The sequence below is a fragment of the Nyctereutes procyonoides genome, unplaced genomic scaffold (assembly GCF_905146905.1).
Source record: "Nyctereutes procyonoides isolate TBG_1078 unplaced genomic scaffold, NYPRO_anot_genome, whole genome shotgun sequence".
NCBI lineage: Eukaryota > Metazoa > Chordata > Mammalia > Carnivora > Canidae > Nyctereutes > Nyctereutes procyonoides.
In genome coordinates, this window is record NW_026575146.1 from 71372743 (window position 1) to 71396116 (window position 23374).

Here is a 23374-nt window from a genome sequence, read left to right on the forward strand (position 1 = left end):
TCATTACACCTCAGCATTTCTGGGATTTCTGTGAGCCTGATGATATGGCCCCCTACCTATCTCTCCCTATCGAGTCCTGCCTGTCCCTTACTCAATGAAGCCTGTCAGATGTATATCAGTGGATCATATACTTGGGGAACAATTGCCAGCATGTATCTTGGTGAGGAGGACAGGGATAAAGAAAGTTTCCAAAGGAACTTTTCTCTAAGATTTTTATTTATTTATTCACAAGAGACACACAGAGAGAGGCAGAGACATAGGCAGAGGGAGAAGCAGGCTTCTTGCAGTGAGTCTGCTATGAGACTCGATCCCCAGACCCTGGGCTCATGCCCTGAGCTAATGGCAGACGCTCAACCGCTGAGCCACCCAGGTGTCCCCAAAAGGAATTTTTATGTTAAAGTAGACTTACAGAAGCCAGGGGGTTGGACTAGGGTTGTCTTTTGCCCTTAGCAAAGTATAACATCCAGGCAGTTGAATCCCTAGAGGAATGTCACTCTGCCCACATCAACGACTTGTCAATGGGCTGCAAGTAGTAAGGAAATTTAATAATTTCTCTTCTGCCTTTGTTTCCCACATCATCATGACTATGGTTTTATTAGACAGTAATAAATGACCTTTTCCTAACAATAGCTAGCTCCCTCAAAGTCCTGGAAATGTTGCTTTCAAAATTCCTTACAGACTTAAGCTATCCCTTCCAAATTCAAAATATATAACCAATTGCTCCTCACAATTCTTCTGCAGCTCTTTCTGCACACGGGTCCTGTCCCCATGCTTTAATAAAACCATCTATTTACACCAAAGACAGTTCAAGAATTCTTTCTTAGCTGTTTGCTCCAAACCCCAACATTTCCACATCAGCTTTCAGAGTACTAAGCAAGATAATGTAATTACTACGCCTGAAATAGTTCCTTGTTAAAAAAAAATGTGTATATACTTAATATAGTTATTAGTTCTAGTATCAAGTTCCTTTTTTATTTATGATAGTCATCACAGAGAGAGAGAGAGGCAGAGGGAGAAGCAGGCTCCACGCACCAGGAGCCCGACATGGGACTCGATCTCGGGTCTCCAGGATCGCGCCCTGGGCCAAAGGCAGGCGCCAAACTGCTGCGCCACCCAAGGATCCCTCAAGTTCCTTTTTTTAAAAAAGATTTTGTTAAAAAAAAAAAAAAAAAAAAGATTTTGTTGGGCAGCCCGGGTGGCTCAGCGGTTTAGCGCCGCCTTCAGTCCAGGGTGTGATCCTGGAGACGCGGGATCCATCCCTGCATGGAGCCTGCTTCTCCCTCTGCCTGTGTCTCTGCCTCTCTCTCTCTCTCTCTCTCTCATGAATAAATAAATAAAGGTCTTAAAGAGAGAGAGAGAGAGAGAGCACGCAGGTGCACACAAGTGGGGGTGGGGGAAAACAGAGGAAGAGGGAAAAGGAGGCTCTCCCCTGAGCAGTGGACCTTACTTGGGGCGCGATCTCAGGACTCTGGCATCATGACCCAGGCCCCCTAAGTATCTAGTTGTTTGTTTGTTTTCATTTTTAAGATTTCGTTTATTTATTCACGGGAGAGGCAGAGACACAGGCAGAGGGAGAAGCAGGCTCCATGCAGTTAGCCCAATGTGGGACTCGATCCCAGGACCCCGGGATCATGCCCTGAACCAAAGGCAGACACTCAACCCCTGAGCCACCCAGGCGTCCCCGAAGTATCCAGTTCCTTAAGAAGGATAGTAGCCAGTAAAATGTATCATCAGTAAAACCAGTTTGAGACAACAATCTGGAATTATCTACCCAATTAAAAATTTTCATTTTCGTGCTCGCTTCGGCAGCACATATACTAAAAAGAAAATATTTCATTCTCTTTGACTCAATTCTAATTCTAATAATTACTTCACTAGAAATAAAATGTGAGGGGACGCCTGGGTGGCTCAGTGGTTGAGCGTCTGCCTTTGGCTCAGGGTGTGATCCCGGACTTCGGGATCGAGTCCCACATCCGGCTCCCTGCGAGGAGCCTGCTTCTCCCTCTATGTCTCTGCCTCTCTCTGTGTCTCTCATGAATAATTTAAAAAATAAATAAAATGTGAAAACATTTGAGTTGAGATAAAATCTGTTAAGAAATTTCTACCAACAATTTCTAGTCTTCTCCTCCCCCTCCGCCCGTCTCCAGCCCCTACCTTGATGAAGAGAAGAGCATAGCCCCTCCCTCACTACTAGCTCTACTTACCCACTAGCCCTCTCACCCTTCACCTTGGAGATGTCGCCTAACCACCACCACCAATCCTGGCAGGAAATCTTTTCCTTAAAATAAATTAGTGTACTCCACGCCCACAGTGAGGCCTACTGCCTTTGTCGTACTAGTTTGGCTTTTCGAAACCTATACCGTTTTATATAAATTCCAGTGTTTTCCACTCCTTAAAGGACTCCCTCTCCTCTACGGCCAGCCCTGTGCATTTTTCATGATGGCCGCGCCCACAGTAAACTTTCACTGCTTGGCACGTACCATCATCAGCAAAGCGGTGGCGGCTGCCTTTGGGCTTGGCCCACGCAGACAAGAGCCTGCGCATCGCCCTTTGTGTCGCTCACAACTGACGTAAGGAATGTTCTCTTCCGCGGAAAAGGAGTTGTACCGGACTTCCAATATGGCGGCTCCCACGTAAGTCTGCCAACAGGGCACTGCCATACTCTCTCATAGTGCCTTTGTCTAAAATACCGAGAGCTGAACGGAATCCTAGTCTGTGGAAGGACGCCCCCGGGGTGATGGTTGGCTGCCTGTTGACTCGGATGCCACACACGTTAAACCTGATCTCGTGAGGTGGAACAGCGTTTGTGAGTCTGAAGCCCAAGTGATGGACCGTGGCTCTTTCTACCCACCCAACTGGTGCGCGAAGGTTGTATTACAGGGTCTCAGTTTTGCATTCTGGGAGCGGAATAAGGTTTAACTAGGTTTGTGGAGATTTGGGGTTTTTGTAAGGGAGGCTTTGGGTTGTCCGTGAGAGAAGCAAGCCGTTGTGTGGTGGGGGACGACGCATTGCATGATTGAGGGATTGGGGTAGTCGGCAATGGTGCAGGCCTGGGGATGGTCAGGGATTGGAGTGGCCTGGAGAAAGGTGTTAGGACTTGGGGTATTACTTTGTGGGGATCGGTGACTGGGGCCGTCTTGGAGGCAAGTCAGTGATTGGTGTTACCTAGTCAGTGGGTCAATGATTTGGATGCACTTGGGATAGCCAGTGGTTGGGGCGTCTTTCAGGTAAAGTCACTAATTGAGGATCAATGATGGGAGGTCAGTGTTTGGGGTGTTCATAAAGGAAGTCAGGAATAAGGGTGTCTTTGAAGGTGTGTCAATGCCTGAAAAGGTCTCATGGGAAAGATTAGTTCTTAGGACAGCCGTGAGGGCCATGTCAGCAATTAGAGCATCCTTGGAACAAGGCCAGTGACTGAAGAATCCTTGGAACATGTCAGTGATCAGGACGTCCTTGAGAGGGTTTACTAATGTCAGTGTCCACGATGGGAATATTCCTGGGTCTGGGAGTGGTGGTGGTTCAGTGATTGAGACATCTTTGGTAGATAGTTTAGTGCTTTTGATGTTCTTGGTGTAGGTCAGTGTTTGGGATGTACTTGGGGGAGGGGTCAGTGATTGAGTGGTCTTTGGGCGTGGTCAGTGAATGGGATGACTTGTAGGGAGATCAGTGCTTGGGGCAGCTTTGTTTCTTGTCTTTGATGGTCTCCAATGGTTATTTTATTTATTTTCTGGTAGATATAAAAGAGCCAATTAAAAAAAAAATAAACCACCTTCTCTTTTCTTTCTTTACTGAACTCTTATTAACTAATGTAACTACTAATTGATTCTTGTAGGTTTTCCAGGTAATCAGAACATCTGCAGGTAAGTTTAACGCAGAGAAAAGAATATGGACTTTGAATTTGGGCAGACCTAAGGTTTTTATCCATATTCTGCCATTTTCTTTCCTTCCTTCTTTCTTTCTTTCTTTCTTTCTTTCTTTCTTTCTTTCTTTCTTTCTTTCTTTCAAGATTTTATTTATTTATTCATGATAGAGAGAGAGAGAGGCAGAGACACAGGCAGAGGGAGAAGCAGGCTCCATGCAGGGAGCCGGATGTGGGACTCCATCCTGGGTCTCCAGGATTAGGCCCTGGGCTGAAGGCAGTGCTAAACTGCTGAGCCACCCAAGCTGCCCTTTATTCTGCCACTTTCTTATGTGAATTTGAGCAAGTTTCTCAACCTGAGATTCTTTTCCCATTTGTTTAAATAAATAACAAAAGATAAACAGTGCTAACTCTTCATACAGTTTAAGATCACACAGAAGATACCCAAGACAGATTAGCAAGTAGTACTTCAGTATTTATACCTGTTTCTCTGGATTTTTTTTAGGCTTTTAAAACTTTCTTCTTGGACTTTCCCCTAGTCCCAGGGTCCCTGGATGGCTCAGTTAAGCATCTTTTTCCCCTAGTCCCTATTTCAGTCAGTTAAGCATCTTTTCCCCCTAATCCCCATTTCTTTGTAATGGTCTTTCTCAAAATGCACATTTAGTTTTGAGTACAGTTTTGGTAAAATTACATAATTTAATGACAGCTTTATTGTTTGTGTTTCTTTATTATAAAATAGTTGTGTGTTTATTGAAAAATAAGCCATCAGGTACTACATATTACTTTTTTCTTTAGACTATCATATTAACTTACTACCTAAAGAAAACATAAATTTTAGATATATATCTATTTGTGTATATCTAAAAAATATATACACATACAAATAGGGACTCCAACAACTCAGAAAAATCTGTTATACTCACAGTTACAATTTCTGTAATCCCCAGGTCCTGGCTTCCTGGGATAAAATAGTTCCTATGAGGGAAAGAAGTGAAGGTACGAAGATCAACACTGCATCTTTTACCAGAGAGCTTGAACTAGAAATTCAGAAAAGAGCCCAGAATCAACAACAGAGCACATATTAAACTTTCTGACAATATTTAAGGGCTTCAGAAAATGTCCAAGTCCCAAGTGAGTTTATTTATATATTTATTTTCCATTAAGCTTTCCTGTGGGTTTAAGGAAGCTTGACAATACACATATTAAAAGAATACATTTATTCATTATTTATGAGGACTACCCTGTACAATGAGAATGTGTAAATCCTTTGTTTATGCAAATGATTTTAAGTTAGAACATAAATTATAGAGCCCAAGTTCTAAGTAGTTCACAAAATTGAGCTACAAACTTGTCTTTAGTATTCCCTGTCCCACTTATCTATTGCTGTATAAGAAGCCACACTGTAACCTGGTGGTATGCATTTATTTTTATCATTCTCATAGATTCAATGGGTCAGGAAGTAAGACAGAGCCCTATAGTGGTGTCTTACATGTTCATGGGTTCCCAGGACCATGCTCAGGTTCAGTGATTTGCTAGAAGAACTCAGAGTACTCAGAAACATTGTTATGCTCATGATAATAGTTTATTACAGCAAAAGGATATAGATTAAAATCAGCCACAGGGAAAGATCATAAGGCTGGATCCAGGAGATACCAAGCAAAAGCTTCCGCTTGTTTTCTTTTAGTGGAGTCATATTGACAGTGTTGAATTTTCCCAGCAATCACTTGTAACACTATGTATTGAGTATTGCTAATCAGGGAGGCTAATTCAAGCCTTAGTTTCCAGGGTTTTTATTTGAGTTGGTCACATAGGCAATGCTGACTTCATAAATGGCTACCTTTAGTCTCCAGCCCTTTCAGAAGTCAAGCTACTATGATGTGGCAAGCCCCCCACCATAAACCACACCAATAACATGAATTATCTGGCATAGCCCAAGGCTCTCAGGTAAAGATATTTCAAGGACTTAGAGGTTACTTCCTATGAAGAGGTAAAAATCAAACCTTTCCTTGGCATGTGCAGGGTGTGGACAACCCAGATTGCTGTATTAATCCTTTACTGCACAGTTTATCACCACACTATCGTGTCTCGAACCTTAGCTGGGAAGACTCAAAGGTTGGGGACTGGAATCATCTGAAGGACTCTTCATTCCTGTGTCTGTTTTCCAGGATAACGCAACTCAAACACTAGGCTGAGCTGAGGCCCTTGAATGGAGTGTTTATGCATAGCCTCCGTTTGTGGCTTAGGCTTCTCACAGCATGATGCTAGATTCTAAGAAAACCAGACTGAAACTACATGGCCTTTTCTGCCTTAGCTTCGGAAGTTAGGCATCATCACTTCTGCTGCATCCTCTTTGTTGCAAGCAAGTTCCTAAAACAAACTAGATTCAAGGAGTGAGGAACAGGTTCTACCGCTTGATTGGGTAGTAACGAAGTCACATTGCAAAAGGTTTTGGAATGGGACATACTATTGTGGTCATCATTGGGAAATATAATCTACCACATGACCATCAATAAAAAATCACTGATTTGCTTTGCCTTAAGGAGAAATCTCCTCTAGAAAAGTAGATAGTTCCTGTCACATAAGTAGGAAGAAATGTCTTTGATAGATCATTAGATTGTTTAATGATCAGTTTCTTCTATAGCAAACCACTAGTAAAGTGGTAAGTTCCTTTTGGTTATTTCTCAGCCATCCTCAGACAAGCTAGTGGGGCTATACCAAAGCCAAAATCAGTGATCAGAGTGCTTTAGGTTTCAAAACAATGTAGCTCAAGTCCATAGGTTTCTGGTGGTCTGACTTTATCCAGGGATAATACCTAGATTATTGAGAAAATGGATAGATTCTAAGACCATCTTTTGGTCTTCCACAAACAGTCCTCAAAATTCAGTCATTTCTTTGAATCAGTGCTTCTCAAATCAGGATTATTTTCTCTGCCCAGGGAACATTTGACAATGTCTGGAGATATTTTTTAATTATCATAACTGTTAATGGGATCTAGTAAATAGAGGCCAGGGATGCTGCTAAATATCCTACAACACAGTACAGACTTCTACCACAAAAAGTTATCTGACCCAAAATGTCAGTAGGGTTGAGGTTGAGAAATCCCAATTTATATTAATTAGCAAACACTTCCAAGTTACATCTATTAGCAAAGTCTTAGAATATTTCCTTCATAATGTCTTCTCATTCTTCACTCAGTTCATAATCCATTTCTTCTATTTAAAAAAGTCCCAGGGTCCCTGGATGGCTCAGTCTAGTTAAGCATCTTTCAGCTCAGGTCATGATCCCAGGGTCCTGGGATGGAGCCCCATGTCAGGCTCTCTGCCTACTTGTGCATGCGAGCTCTCTCTCTGTCAAAATCTTTTTTTTTTTTTCTCAAAATCTTAAAAGTTTTTTTTTAATTCATAAAAATCAAAATATTTCAAAAAAATTTTAGAATTCCAGTTATATTAGTAAAACTTAAAATATTCTCAATGCCAATGTTTCAAATAGTAGAGAGGTTTTTAGAGCTAAACACTTTAGTTCCCCATTAATTCTTTTTCACCATCCTCAAACTATATGTGTGTTCTTTTGACTTCCCCTGTCAGCATTTACATATGTAACTATGAATTTGTATATATTTGAGTTGGGGGTCCTTGGCCCACTCTCAGGTTCTATGATTCTCTAAAAGAACTCAAAAGGATTCAACAAAAGCTATTGTAGTTATTCATTATTATAGTGAAAAGATACAGATTAAAATCAACAAAGGCAAAGATACAGAGTAGAGTCCAGGAGAGACCAGGTACTGGCTTCTAGTTTTCCTCACCCAGTGGAGTGGCTTGATTCTCCCAGCAGCACTCTGTAACAACAAGTGGGAAGTGTTACCATCCAGGGAAGCTTACATGTACCTTGGTGTCCAGGGTTTTAGTGGGAGTCAGACAACACAAGCATTCAGCATGCATGACCAAGTTCAGCTACTCAGTCTCCAGCTCCCCAAAATAGAGCCTAGCCCAAGGCCTCAAGAATGTGAAAACACCTGTGTTGGGCTGGATATTATAGGGGTTCAGAGATCATCTTCCAGGAGCAAGTCAAAGACTGGTTCTCCCAAAGACAGGCCTTTCTTTGGAGTATGCAGGGCTTGGGCAGCCCAGGCCTGCTGAGTCAACACTTTACCACACAGAACCTAATACCCATCATCATATTTGAGGTTATAGTTTATATACTTTTCTGTAACTTATTTCTTTTAAGATTTTATTTTTTTATTTGAGACAGAGAGAATGAGCAGGGGAGGAGGGCAGAGAGAGAAGCAGGCTCCCCACTGAGCAGGGAGCCCAACGCAGAGCTCAATCCCAGGACCCTGAGATCATGACCTGAGCTGATGGCAGATGTTTAACCCACTGAGCCACCCAGGTGCCCCTCTGTAACTTACTAAATGCACTTAACCCAGTACCTTGGAAGTCTATCACTGTTAATGTTTAAGTAACACAAATAATGTGAGAAAAATTTTTGAGTGCTTATAATATGCTCTCCCTGCTCTAAATTCAGTCATTTGATTTCACAACTTAGGAAGAAATATATTTGCAGTGTTTTAAATACTCATAGTTTTTCATTGTGCTGTCATTCATATTATTTCTTTCTTGAATTCCATTCACCTCTCTCCTTGCCTATCTGAAGTTCAACCTTTTAGAAGTTTTTTCCTCCACCTTGTTGCCCACATGGTATACATTTCTTTCTTGCCCTATATAAATGTGTTGTACTCTAGTGCACTTATATACCTGTCTCTGCAAACTAGTATGCTCTTTTAGGATAGGAGAGGGTCTTATATACAAAGGAGTATCTAGTGTAGTGCCTGACATATAGGTGCATTCACATAGGTTGTAGATGGTTCTTAGATTAAAGGATTTCAGGATGCTCTATTCTATTTCTCTTTTGTGAAAGAGTGAACATGTACATCAATGAATGATTGGAAGCACAAAAATAGGATATTTTAAATAAAAATTAGTTTTTCCTACAAACTATAATGCAAAACTAGTTATATAGAAAGCAAATGACTGATGATAGGAAAAATTATTATATTTCATAGTATTAACCAACAATAATCCCTTTAGAAATGAGTAGGAACATTCTATTTCAGGGGTTACTGTCATTCAAGGATGTGGCTGTGGTTTTCACATGGGAGGAGTGGCAGCTACTGGACCCTGTTCAGAAGAACCTGTATCAAGATGTGATGTTGGAAAATTATAGCAACCTAGTATCAGTGGGTAAGCAGAGCTTTCCCAGAGTAATGTAGGCAATAAATTGCCTTTCCTTTCTCAGTGATTAAATGTGTGGAGCCTTACAAGCACCTTACTTTTTTGCACTTGAGTTTTATACATCACAGATTTCGGTACATTCTCACCTCTTAACAGAAGGCTTTTCTTTCACTCCCAAAATAAAAGGGCTTTATTTGGCTAAGATGCAAATTGTTCAGGCCCTTAAATATAACCTCCCCCATTTTTCAGAGGCCTTGTAGACCAAGTATTTGGGTCCATGGATCCGCTATAATTTTCCTTGAGTAGGGTATCAAGTTACCAAAGCAGATGCATTCTACCAGTTGGAACATGGAACACCATGGATAACAGAGGAAGAAATCCAGAGTCAGATTCATCCAGGTAAGTGAAAAACCAACCCTGTGGTGTAAATGGAAGTAAATTCCTATTTGGTCAGAAACAGGGAGACACCTATTGTTGTTTGGAGAAACCTTGACGTTTTTAAGCTCTGACTGTGACTTAGAGGACATAAGTGCCCTCATACATTAATGTTGACTCCACTGTTTTTTTTTTAAGTAGACTCCATACCCAGGGTGGAACCCAACGTAGGGCTTGAACTCATGACCCTGCGATCAAGACAAGCTGAGATTAAGAGTTGGCCGCTTAACCAACTGAGCCATCCGGGCATCCCTTGACTCCCCTTTTTAATCTCTCCATATTAGGATTGTTTTGCTTGGTTTTTAAAAGAATACATTTCTGGGGGTGCCTGACTGGCTCATTTAGTAGTGTGTAACTGTTGATCTCAGAGCTGTGACTTCAAGCCCCATGTTGGGTGTGGAACCTATTTTTAAAAAGTTTTCAAAAAAATAAAAATAAAAGAAAACATTTCCTCCTGTTATGTATTCGGACCAGATCCCACTCTAGTTCATCTTGGAACTTGTTCTCCTAATCTTTCTCCCTGGCATTCTCAGTTTACCTGCCTTCTCCTCATCCCCTTAACACATTTATATAGCTCTCTTTTCTAATATACCTAGCATTCATAAATTGTCCCTTGTCTCCACATTTTGTAGTTTATTCCATTTTTTTTCCTCCTTTTACTTACAAATGTCAGACTTTCACTGTATACCCAGTCTCATTTCCTCTTCTCTGCTTGGCCTTTGCTATGGGATTCCACACCTTCTATTACATAGTCATTCTGGCTCACTGGTTTTCTTTCTAGATGACATCTGGCATGTTGATTGTCATACAGACTGGCACCAAGAAAACAAAGGCAATCTTGAAACTATGGAGAATCACCACAAAAACACTGCATTTAGAAAAATACTGTCTCTAAGCTTAAACTTCAATGTCCCTTTAGCACAAAGATCCCATACATTTGACATACTTGAGAAACATTTGAAACCTAATGTAGAGTACATTATTCAGAATAACAGCTATGTAAGAAACGAAGTAGAGTTTAATGGATTTGACAAAGCATTTCTTTATACTAAGCATGAGAAAATTCATACTGGAGAAAAATCCAATGAATATAATGAACATTTAAAGCCTTCCATCCACAAATCATGGCTTACTAAACATTGGAAAACTCAAACAGGAGAGAAACAGTATAACTGCAGTGACTGCAGGAGAGCCTTTTCCCGGAAGTCAGACCTCATTAAGCAGCAAACACACACAGGGGAGAAACCCTGTGGTTGCAGTAGATGTGAGAAAGCCTTTAGCCAGAAATTGCATCTCATTTTACACCAGAGAACCCATACAGGAGAGAAACCTTATGAATGCAATAAATGTGAGAAAGCTTTTACTGATAAGTCATGCCTTATTAAACATCAGAGAACTCACACAGGAGAAAAACGGTTTGAATGTCGTGTATGTCAGAAAAGCTTCATCGATAAGTCACAACTCACTTCCCATCAAAGAATTCATACAGGAGACAAGCCCTACAGATGTGGTGAGTGTGAGAAAAGCTTCATCAACAAGTCACAGCTCATTATTCATCAGCGATGTCACACAGGAGAGAAACCCTATGGTTGTGATGAATGTGGGAAAAATTTCCCCCTTAAGTTAGCCTCATTTTACATCAAAAAACTCATACAGGGTAAAAACCTTATGAATGCAATGAATGTGGAAAAGCCTTCATCCAGAGATCTGAGCTCATTAGACACCAGAGAACTCACACTGGAGAGAAACCATATCATTGCAGTGAATGTGGGAAAGGCTTTAGTGTAAAGTCACTCCTCAATACTCACTGGAGAACTCATACAGGAGAGAAACCCTATGGGTGCAGTGAATGTGGAAAAATATTCTCCATCAAGTTTAGTCTCATCCTACACCAAAGAACACATACAGGTGAGAAACCCTATGAATGCAGTCAGTGTCAGAAAGCTTTCACTCAAAAGTCTCACCTCACTATTCATCAGAGGTCTCACACTGGAGAGAAACCTTATGAATGCAGTGAATGCCACAAAGCCTTCAGCAGGAAGTCCTATTTCCTTATTCATCAGAGAATTCACTCAGGAGAGAAACCTTATGAATGCCTCCAGTGTGGGAAAACTTTCTCTCACAAGTTTAGCCTTATTATTCACCAGAGAATCCATACAGGAGAGAAACCCTACAGTTGCAGTGAATGTGGGAAAACTTTTCTATTAAGTTTAGCCTCGTTTTGCATCAGAAGACACATACAGGAGAGAAGCCCCATGAATGCAGTGAATGTCAGAAATCTTTCACTCAGAAATCACATCTTAGTATACATCGAAGAACTCATACAGTGGAGAAACCTTATGGATGCAATGAGTGTTGGAAAACTTTCTCCCACAAATTCAGCCTCATTTTACATCAGAAAACTCATAGAGGAGAGAAATCATGAAGTAAATATCCAAAAGTTGTCATTGAAAGTAAATAGCTGATTACACCAGAGTTTACATAGGAATGAAATCTTAAGACCACAGATGTGGACACACTTTTTTTTTTTTCCCCAGACTCACACCTTACAAGAGTATGGTACTGGGTAGAATGCCAGACAGGAGGAAATACCTTCATGCATATATGTCAATTGAATGTAGCCAGAAAGAAAATAGGAGGGAACATCTGTGTGTGTCTATATTGATTGTGAGGATGTTGTTGGCATGAAATCCAGCCACACTGGTATCAGAATTGACGCTGATGAAAAAATTCTATAATGAGTCTGAGGTATCTTTTTTGGTTATCATTTTACAAGGGATGTCATTTCCTGGAATTGTGACATATTAAGCAGCATTATGGAATATTTTAAGTATGTAAATAAATACATTTGTCAGAAAACAAAGCAAAAATTATATCAGAACTATGAGAATATGTGTTTTACATCTATTTTTATTATTAAAATGATTGTTCATAATTGGGAATTGAATGTGTTAGCAAAACAACGTGACTCCTTAGTGCATGTACTTAAATGTACACAAAACTTGCTAATAGAATATCTGCATTGAATCTTGATATCATTACAGTGCTACATAAGTTGTAATTGTAATTGAACTACATGGTTCATTATTTTAACAAGACATCTTAATAAAATACTGAATATCCCCTCCCTTGCCACTGCACTGTTTCCTGGTATTTGTAAATGGGCCTGGATTTTGAATGTTCCTTGAGTAAAATGTTTTTTCATTGATTCAAAGATAGAATATTTTCCCCCACATAGTTAACAATGAAGTTTGAATGTAGCATACAGTTAATGACTTGACTTTTTTTTTTTAAGATTTTATTTATGTATACCAGAGAGAGAAAGAGAGGCAGAGACACAGGCAGAGGGAGAAGCAAGCTCCATGCTGGGAGCCCGATGTGGGACTCGATCCCGGGACCTCAGGATCACGCCCTGGGTCAAAGGCAGGTGCTAAACCGCTGAGCCACCCAAGGATCCCCTGACTTGACATTTAAATGGAGAACTTAGTATGTAAAGTAACTGTGGGTCACACAATCAAAAGTATCTTAGGCTGGATGAAATACAGTTGAAGTATCTGTAATAAAGAATTTTGTTTCTTCTAAACTGATCAGATATTTGGGGCCTGAAGATAATGAGTATTCACAAGTTTTATGCCCCTTTGAACTCTATAAACAGTTTGAGAGATTGTCCCTGATATCAGAAGACAGAAATTAAATACTAGCTTTGGTCTTGGTACTGCTTGATTGGACAATGTAACTTTTCCGTAAAGTCAAAGTAGTCTTCTATTTCCCCTGTACTGTACAAGGTATGCTTCCCTTTCAAAGAGTAAAAGTGAAACTTCAGAGATTTTTTTTTTATTAATCCCTCTCTAAACTGTAGCTGGAAAGTCTCAAATTATTTTCTTAAATGGAGATTAAACTCTAAGATACAATGAGTTTGATTTTAATTTTGCAAAAGTAGGTTGCCTTTTCAAGCACATTGGTTTACATTAAAATGAGGGAATTGAGGGGATCCCTGGGTGGCTCAGCGGTTTAGCATCTGCCTTCAGCCCAGGGCATGATCCTGGAGTCCCAGGATTGAGTCCCACATCAGACTCCCTGCATTGAGCCTGCTTCCCCCTGTGCCTGTGTCTCTGTCTCTGTCTCTGTCTCTCTCTCTCTCTCTCTGTCTCTCATGAGTAAATAAATTTTTAAAAATGAGGGAATTGCAATGATAGCAGGTAGCCAGTTTAAGGTGATTGAATCTCCTCAACACAACTCCATGACTTATATAAGACTCAAATAAAGACAAAAACTACAACATAGCTGAGAAAATCTAAAACAGGTAAACATTAAGGTGTGTGATCCTGAAGTCCTGGGATCAAGTCCCACATCGAGCTCCCTGCATGGAGCCTACTTCTCCCTCTGCCTAGGTCTCTGTCTCTCTATCTGTGTCTCTCATGAATAAATAAATGAAATCTTAAAAAAAAATAAGATTCCAATAACAACAAAAACTACAACATAGCTGAGAAAATATAAAACACAGGTAAATATAAATAAAAATAAATAAATAAATAAACAAACAAACAAACAAACACAGGTGTTCTGTGACATGCAGGCTCAGATTCTAGGGACCTTTATCAGTCATGGAACAGTCTTTGTCTCCGAATCATAAGTCACCAACATCTATGTGAAGAATCTCCATTTTAGGGAAATCAAGGCACACATTTACTCAGGAGTCTTTTATACTTACTAGCCACATAACCAAAACCAGCCTTTGTAAAGAGGGGTAAAACATCCATCTCCATGTTTTCAATTAGCAATGTAGACTAGCCGCTGTACTCACCTTAACAGTACAATATATCCTGAGAGGAAACCAAGAACAGCTAACATTAATTCCAGGGACACTGATAAACTTTCTATCCCAAACCCAAGAACCAACAGTCTTACACATGGGAAAGGTTTGCAAATCTTGGGGGTGTGAAGGGTGGTTATGAAATGTCACCTACAAAATGATGTAACGGTTACCAAAATAAATACTACTGTTCTACTGTCTGCTTTTCCAAAGGATTTGTTCATGAAGGACCAGAAGCTGTCCATTGTCTTGCATATAAGGCCAGGGAAGTTGACAAGAGCACTATTTTGAAGACAAAGATGATTTTTTTAAAGAATTCATTTACTCATGAGAGACACGGAGAGGCAAAGACATAGGCATAGTTTGTCAAGAGGTAATTTATATAACATTCAATCACACATGATCACGTAGATACTTTATTTTTTAAGATTTTGTTTATTTACTTAACAGAGCACAAGCAGGGGGTGCAGCAGGCAGGAGATATTCAGGGCCTTGATCCCAGGACCCTGAGATCATGACCTGAGCTGAAGGCAGACACCCAACCAACTGAGCCACCCAGGCACCCCACGTAGATACTTTAAATATATTAATAAAAGTTTAGATTTGGGGCAGGCCTGATGGCGCAGTGAGGTTTAGCGCTGCCTGCAGCCCAGGGTGTGATCCTGGGACCTGAGATTGAGTCCCACGTCGGGCTTCCTGCATGGAGCCTACTTCTCCCTCTCTCTCTCTCTGAATAAATAAATAAATACTTTTTAAAAAGTCTAGATTTAGAATTAAAATTTAACCTGGAGAGAGTAAGCTTTACCTACCCTGTTATCTGATAGCAGTTACTTCCCTGCAAATAGGGTTTGGCTGACAGTGGGCAAGGATGACTTAAGATGAGTCACATATTTTCCACCTTTGTAGTAGGGAGATCCTTTACAGAGACCCTTGTATTTTTAAGTAATCTCCATATCCAACGTGGGACTTGAATTTATAGCCCCAAGATTAAGATGTAGATGCTCCACTGACTGAGCCAGTGAGGTTCCCTGAAGAGAACCTTTTAAAATTTTGGGTATGGCAAGGGAAAGTTGGGAAGTACTTAACCCTTGTAGGTGCAGTGACTTTCTTGTTGGAAAGTGGTTTGGGAGCTCAAACAGGCTAGGGGTTGGATTTTGCCGATAGGGTGCTGTTTGCTGACCCCTGGGGCCCTAAATTTGAATGGCAAAACTCAAAAAGTTTTGGAAGAATATACAAGAGAATGTCTTTATGTTCTTAATTGAGGAAGGATTTCTTTAAAAAGACTAGGGGGATTCCTGGGTGGCTCAGTGGTTGAGCATCTGCCATTGGGTTAGGACATGATCCTGGGGTCCCTGGATCAAGTCCCACATTGGGCTCCCTGCATGGAGCCTGCCTCTCCCTCTGCCTGTGTCTGTATCTCTTGTGAATAAAATAAAAATCTTTTAAAAATATAAAAAGACTAGGTAGTGGGATGCCTAGGTGGCTCAGTTGGTTAAGCATAGGATTCTCTTGAATTTAGCTCAGGTCATGATCATTTTAGCTCAGGCCGTGAGATGGAGCCTCATGACAGGCTCCATAATGAAGATGGAACCTGCTTAAGATTCTTTCTCTTTATCTCTGTCCTTCACCGCCCTCCCCTACCTGCTCTCTCTCTCTCTCAAAAAAAAAAAAAAAAAAGAAAAAAGGAAAACTAGGTAGAAACTAATGAGAAAGATCATTAAATTTTAGTTACATTAAAATTAGATATTCCGTATAATATACATCAAGAACAGTAAAAAGCTGCACATTGAGAGAATATATTTGCAATACTTAAGTGACAAAGGATGAAAACAAGATTATTTTTTTTTAAACTTAAGAGTACATAACGAACTGTTATTGTTCTTCAATAAGAAAATCAATGGGTAAATATTCACAGAACAGGCGACTCTGAATAGCCAATTAACATGAAAAGACATGTTTTTTTCAAAATTTAAGTAATCTCTACACTCAACGTGGGGCTCAAATTCAGGATCCCCAGATCAAGAGTCACATGGTCTATGGACTGAGCTGGACAGGAGCCTTCAAAGATACATATTTTTGAGATTTTATTTATTCATGAGAGACACAGAAAGGCAGAGACACGGGCAGAGGGAGAAGCAGGCTCCATTCAGGGATCCCGACGCTGGACTCGATCTTGGGTCTCCAGAATCATGCCCTGGGCCAAAAAGGCGGTGCTAAACCACTGCACCAACTGGGCAGCCCCTAGATACATATTTTTTAAAAGATTTATTTGAAAGAGCCACACAGAGGGAGAGCGTGTGAGTAGAGGGTTGGGGAGAGAGAATTCTCAGACTCCCCAGATCATGACCTGAGGGAAATCAAGTCACTTAACCCACTAAGCCACCCAGGGTTCCCCATTTTAAATTGGAAGTAGACCAATTTGTGGATGAAAGTATTCTCAGATTTTATTTACCTTTCAAAAAAATTCACAGCTACTATTATATAATTTTAACAGCTTTTGGACATTTCTATAAAGTTATAGTGGCCGATTTATATTAACTTAAAAGCTTAGGACTATATTTGTCTCTGTCCTAGCTCCCTGTCGCTGCATGTGAGGCAGCCTGGACTAGAGCGCAGAGAGCGCCCACGACCTAAAGTGACAAAACAGTAGGCAGACGCTCCAGAATCCTCTTCCAGTAACATTAGTTACCAGCAGCCAGGTGGTGAAACTGCCATCTAGAATGCTTGCGTGTTATTTCTTCAAAACCATTCCCACGGTATTGCTAAAGCTAAGACAGCATCACAGCTGTCCCCCCTTTCTTTTCTTTAAGATTTATTTTACAGAGACAGAGTAGAGGGGAGGAGCAGAGGGGGGAGAGAGCCCCAAGTGGACTCCCTGCTAAGGGCAGAGACTGATGCAGGACTCTATCTCACGACCTTGAGATCTTGATCTGAGTTGAAACCAAGAGTCTGTGGCTTAACCCACTGAGCCACTTAGGAGCCCCTCACAGTTGCTTTTGTATCCGCTTATTTCAGAGAACACACTTTAAAATTTCAACTCTTGGTGTTTCCCAAACAGGCCTGGAACAAAAGGCGGCCTTAGCTGTGAATTTAAAGATTTTTTTTTTTTTTTAATTCAGATAGAGGCAGAGACACAAGCAGAGGGAGAAGTAGGTTCCATGCAGGGAGCCCGACACGGGGCTCGATCCCAGGCTTCCAGGATCACACCCCGGGCTGCAGGCGGCGCTAAACTGCTGCACCACCGGGGCTGCCAGACCCTGGCTGTGAGTTTATATTGTGACCCTCACGCACACCTTCCAAGCCTAACCTCGCTGGCTGGGATGACCACTAGATCCTAGCCGTTCAGACCCTTCCCCTCGCCCTTTTCCTGGAGCTTGTTCCCCGCTGTACGGATCCCTGATATTCCGCCAACATGGCCGCGCTCACGAGCCGCGCGTTTCCGACAGTTTGGCGTTTGTCTGTACAGTTTGTAACCCCCGAGCAGCGCGGCGCAGGAGCTGAAAGGGCGGGGTGAGAACAGGATGGTGCATGGCCTGGAGCTCCCCGTAGAGCGACACGCAGGTGGCTGAGGCGTCGGAGCAGCCAAGACTTAAGACGGGGGCGTCCAAGGAGCCCCGCCGCGGACGCCCTGGCCCGAGGAGACGCCGGAAGGGGGGGGGGTCCTCGGCCCCCCGCGGCTGCCGTAGCTGGTTCTCCGGACCTCGGCGCCCGGCCGGTAACCTACGAGTTCGCAGAGGTGGGACATGGCGGATGGAGGTTGCAGTGGGGTGGGGGAAACCTAGGTCAGCGTCTGAGAGTCTTTAAGGAGGAGGTTAAGGACGGGAAAGGCTCTACGGGCGTCCGTGGCTCTGAGGCTGGGATGGGCTTGCGGGGCTGCGGTGGTCAGGCATTCCGGCCGTGTGGAGATCAAGGACTGAGACTCGTGAGGTCAGAGTTTGGGGTCCGTGCAGGTCACCGTGCCAGGGGCGCTTAGTGATTGAGAACTGGAGGGGAGTGGTTATTTGTCGAGGAAAGCGTGATCTCCACTGAACGCGGGGCTCAGTGATAGAGGAGCAGGCGGTGACACAGACCTGACGACCGTTACCTTCCCCTCAGCCTTCACTCTAGTTCTCTTCCAGACTAGCTTGCAAGTCTCCTTAGGCCCCCACATCACCCTCTCCTCTCGTTCCCACAGGTAAGAATTTTATGGAGATCAAGGATTAAGCGAATCTAAACTGGTAAGCATTCCGTTAAAGATGAGTTCACTGTAACTAAACTTTCCTTCTCACTTTAAGTTTACTAGGATATTTACTTTCAGATTCTGACACCAGTAAAACAGCATTTTGAGCCCCCTAATTCTGTTTCCCAAAGGTAATTTTTACTCAAATGTTAGTATATTTCAGATTTTGTCTTTTATTTTCTCTGCTTAATTTTCATAATTCAGATAAACTCTGGAAACATTGAGATAATCTGCTTTTTAAAAATAATTTCATATTGTAAACATTTCCATAAAACAAATGATCTTATTAAGAATTTTTCTGGGCACCTGGTGGCTCAGTGGTTGAGCGTCTGACTTTGGCTCAGGGCGTGATCCCCGGGTCTAGAGATCGAGTCCCATATCTAGCTCCTCGCAGGGAGCCTGCTTCTCCCTCTGCTATGTCTCTACCTCTCTCTGTGTCTCTCGTGAATAAATAAATAATCTTTTTTAAAAAGAATTTTTCTAATGGCTACACTAATTCATAAACAGGTAAGAGAAGGCTTGACATTGTGACTAGAATCTGATTAAATACTCCCATCTGTTTGGATGGCTTTGGCATATTTGAAATATTTAGTTATCTTACGATTATGTTAGGATTTGGCATTTGTTCAGTGGTGTATTTACAACTCTCATCTCCTTTCCGTTTTTTTGTTTGTTTGTTTTGGCCTTTGTTTTAATTGTAAATAGTGTCTTTTTTTTTCTAGCCTTTAATCTCTAATTTTTCTTTTCTCCTAATTTTCTTTTTTTAACTTTTTTTTTAAGATTTTATTTATTTATTCACGAGAATACACAGAGAGGAGAGGCAGAGACACAGCAGAGGGAGAAGCAGGCTTCATGCAGGGAGCCTGACGTGGGACTCGATCAAGGGTCTCCAGGATCACACCCTGGGCTGCAGGCGGCGCTAAACCGCTGAGCCACCAGGGCTGCCCTCTCCTAATTTTCTTTAGGTGGTAAAATAATTTTAAAATATTAGGGGCAGCTGGCTGGCTCAGTCATAGAGCATGCAATTTTTGATCTTGACGTTGTAAATTTGAGATCCACATTGGGTGGAGGGGTTACTTTAAAAAATATGTATATATTATTAAATATATATTTCATTTTGGACATTGAACCTTTGTTATTACTAATAGCTTTTTCCAGCTCAAAATTTTACTATGAAATTATGGCTCTAACATTTCTTTATGAAAAATTCCAACACACAGCAAAGCTGAATGAATTTTACAGTAAATGTTTATCTACCACATAGATTGTGCCATTAATATTTTACTATATTTGCTTTATCAGTTATCTATCCTTCCCCTACAATTCGTCAATTCATTTTATTTTTTCTTAAAAAAGGATTTATATATTAGAGAGCACGCACAAGTAGGGGTGCGGGGCAGGGAGATGAGAAGGAGAAGCAGACACCCCGACAAGCAGGGAATCTTGCTCAGGCCTTGATCCCAGGACATCATAATCATGATCATGATGCAAGCTTAACCAATAAGCCACCCAGGTGCACCTCATTTTACTTTCTTTTAAAGAAAGTTTTAAAAAAATAAAAAAAAGTTTTTTGGGGGTGTATTTCAAAGTAAGTAATTTTGGTGATGTCAAAGTAAGACATCAACATACTTTCCCCTAAATACTTCAGCATTCCAATCAGCCAGAGTTCTACTAATAGCTTTTAAATTGACTCCTTTAGGGACGCCTGGGTAGGTCAGCTGTTGAGCGTCTGCCTTTGCTTCTGGTCGTGATCCTGGGATCCGGGATCTAGTTCCGCATCGGGCTCCCCACAGGGAGGGGAGCTTCTCCCTCAGCCTATGTCTCTGTCCCTCTCTCTGTCTCTCATGAATGAATAAACAGAATCTTTTAAATAAATAAACAAACTCCTTTATATTTCCTAAGTGAACATATAAGCATCTCCAAATACAGGCCCAGTGACCAGTGTGTGGGTTTTGGGATCGAATTAATTCGGCTTTTTAATCTGGATTCTTGTTCTCACTGGATAACCTGGGTGAGTTACTGTGATTTGTGATTTAGAATAAGAAATATATATTTAGCACCTGCCTTCAGCCCAGGGCCTGATCCTGGAGACCTGGGATTGAGTCCCGCGTCGGGCTCCCTGCATGGAACCTGCTTCTCCCTCTGCCTGTGTCTCTGCCTCTCTCTCTGTGTCTCTCATGAATAAATAAATAAAATCTTAAAAAAAAAAAAAGAAAATCCAAGAGTGTCTAGATGAGCCCCAAGTCCAGTAAGTGCCCCTCTATACCAGACACACAGGGAAGATGAGACCATGTGAAGATGGAGACAGAATAGAGACATCTTGCCATAAGTTGAGGAACACCTGGAGAATCTGTTAGAAAAGGAGAAGGAAGGGGATCCCTGGGTGGCGCAGCGGTTTGGCGCCTGCCTTTGGCCCAGGGCGCGATCCTGGAGACCCGGGATCGAATCCCACATCGGGCTCCCGGTGCATGGAGCCTGCTTCTCCCTCTGCCTATGTCTCTGCCTCTCTCTCTCTCTCTGTGACTATCATAAATAAATAAAATTTTGAAAAAAAAAAAAAAAAAAAAAAAAGAAAAGGAGAAGGAAGGGATGCCTGGGTGGCTCAGTGGTTGAGCCTCTGCCTTTGGCTTAGGTTGTGATCCTGGGGTCCTGGGATCGAGTCCCATATCAGGCTTCTCTCACAGAGCCTGTTTCTCCCTCTGCCTATGTCTGTCTCTCTGTGTCTCATGAATAAGTACATAAATCTTTTTTTTTTTAAAGGATTAGGAAGTGAATGGATGTTGGGCAGATGTGATGAGAAAACCCAAGACTACCCCAGGTTCAGTGATTAAGTAGGCCTCACAGGCCTCAGCATATAATTTATTACCATAAAAATATACAAAGCAAAATCAGCAAAGAGAAAAGGTCCAAATGGCAAAATCTGGAGGAAACCAGGTGCCAGCTCCCACAAGTCATGTCTCTGTGAAGTCACACGATACACTTACTTCTAGCAGCAGGTTGTGATAACACACATGAATTGTGTTAGATTAGAAACACAGTGCCCATGGCTTTTACTGGAGGTTCATGCAGGCACTCACTGCCTAGCACATATCAAAATTCCAGAATCCCAGAGGAGAGCAAATGTTTAGGATAAACCATACTGTTTGAAAGAACAAGTTAGGCATAGTGAGCCATTCAATAGAGAATGAGGGGCAGCCCGGGTGGCTCAGCGGTTTAGCTAGCACCGCATTCAGCCCAGGTCATGATCCTGGAGACCTGGGATCGAGTCCCACGTTGGGCTACCTGTGTGGAGCCTGCTTGTCTCTCTCCTCTGTGTCTCTCCTAAATAAATAAAATCTTAAAAAAAAAATAGAGAATGAGAACTCTCCCCAAATCTAAATTCCCATGCAAGAAGGCCCTTCTAAGATGAGCTGTGTTAACGCTTCTCTGCAACAGCAAGTAACCAACAGTGTCTGCTATATTAGAAAAGTCCTAGGATCACTGATGCTGAAAAAAACTCCATAAAAATCCAATAACTTTCATATTTGAGCCCTTGGTGGATTAGGAATTTACTATTTCCATAGCATGAAGAACAAAACACTACCTATAATTTTTATTATTTACTTATTTTAATTTTGAAAGATTTTATTTTTTTTTTAAGATTTTTTTTTAATTTTTATTTATTTATGATAGTCACACACACACACAGAGAGAGAGAGAGAGATTGAGAGGCAGAGACATAGGCAGAGACACAGGCAGAGGGAAAAGCAGGCTCCATGCACCGGGAGCCCGATGTGGGATTCGATCCTGGGTCTCCAGGATCGCGCCCTGGGCCAAAGGCAGGCGCCAAACCGCTGCGCCACCCAGGGATCCCTTGAAAGATTTTATTTATTTATTTATGTATTAAAGAGTAGATAATGAGGTGCACCTGGGTGGCTTAGTGGTTGAGCATCTGCCTTTGCCTCAGTCCAGGATCCCATCGTCCTGGGATCGAGTACCACATCAGGCTCCCTGCAGGGAGGAGGCTCCCTCTGCCTATGTCTTTGCCTCTCTCTGTGTGTCTCTCATGAATAAATAAATAAAATTTAAAAAGAAATAGAGGTAGCAAGAGAAAGCATGGGGGGTGGGGAGAAAAGAAGCAGGTTCCCCACTGAGCAGGGAGCCCCATGCAGGACTGTTCCCAGAACTCTGGAATCATGACCTGAGCCAAAGGTAGACACTTAACCGACTGAGCCACCCCTTTAATTTTTTTTTTTTTAGTACATAAAATATACTACCATTCTCATCTGTTTCTGAAACATACATATGAAAGTATATATTGTTTGTGAATACATACACATCTAGTAAAAACATGAAGATATGCATGATATAAAATAAGATAGCAGTTATTATGAGGAGGGAAGACTGCTCCCCACACTGCTCCAATTCAGTCTCAAATCCAGGCTACCAAAACAAAACAAAACAAAAAAACAAATCTAGGTTACCTGCACTTGTGACCAAATGGCTATAAATCAGGTTTCCATGACCTCCTTGGGTTCAATTAATTTGCTAGAGTGGTTCAAGAAGTCAGAGAAACATTTTACTTACTAGGTTACCACCTTATTATAAGATGATATAACTCAGGAACAGTCAGAAGAGGAAGAGATACAGACGGTATGGAGAAAGGGCAAGGAGCTTCCATGCCACTCTCCAGGTTTGCCACTCTCCCAGCACCTCCATGTGTTCTCCAGCCTTACAGCTCTCTGAACTGGGGCCTTTTGGGGTTTTATGGAGGCTTCACTAGGCACGCATGATTAGCTCATTGGCCATTGGTGATTGAGTCCACTAACAGCCCCTGTGCC

At 41.7% G+C, this 23374-nt stretch overlaps 2 protein-coding genes across 3 annotated transcripts in view; both read left to right on the forward strand.

Annotated features, from left to right (window-relative positions):
• The first annotated feature begins 2612 nt into the window (after positions 1-2612).
• Positions 2613-12675, forward strand: LOC129500196 (zinc finger protein 84-like). The gene is given in 6 exon segments (XM_055310374.1): positions 2613-2868; positions 8970-9096; positions 9394-9486; positions 10304-11143; positions 11146-11721; positions 11724-12675. Coding segments are annotated over 6 exon segments (1902 nt in total). The 5' UTR covers positions 2613-2826; the 3' UTR covers positions 11948-12675.
• Positions 12676-17526: 4851 nt separating this feature from the next.
• Positions 17527-23374, forward strand: part of ZNF577 (zinc finger protein 577) — a 48132-nt gene continuing 42284 nt past the window's right edge. For both annotated transcript variants that reach the window (XM_055310368.1, XM_055310369.1), the window contains exons 1-2: positions 17527-18071; positions 18510-18552. The gene's annotated coding sequence lies outside the window, so the exon portion shown is untranslated. The remainder of the gene's footprint in view (positions 18072-18509; positions 18553-23374) is intronic.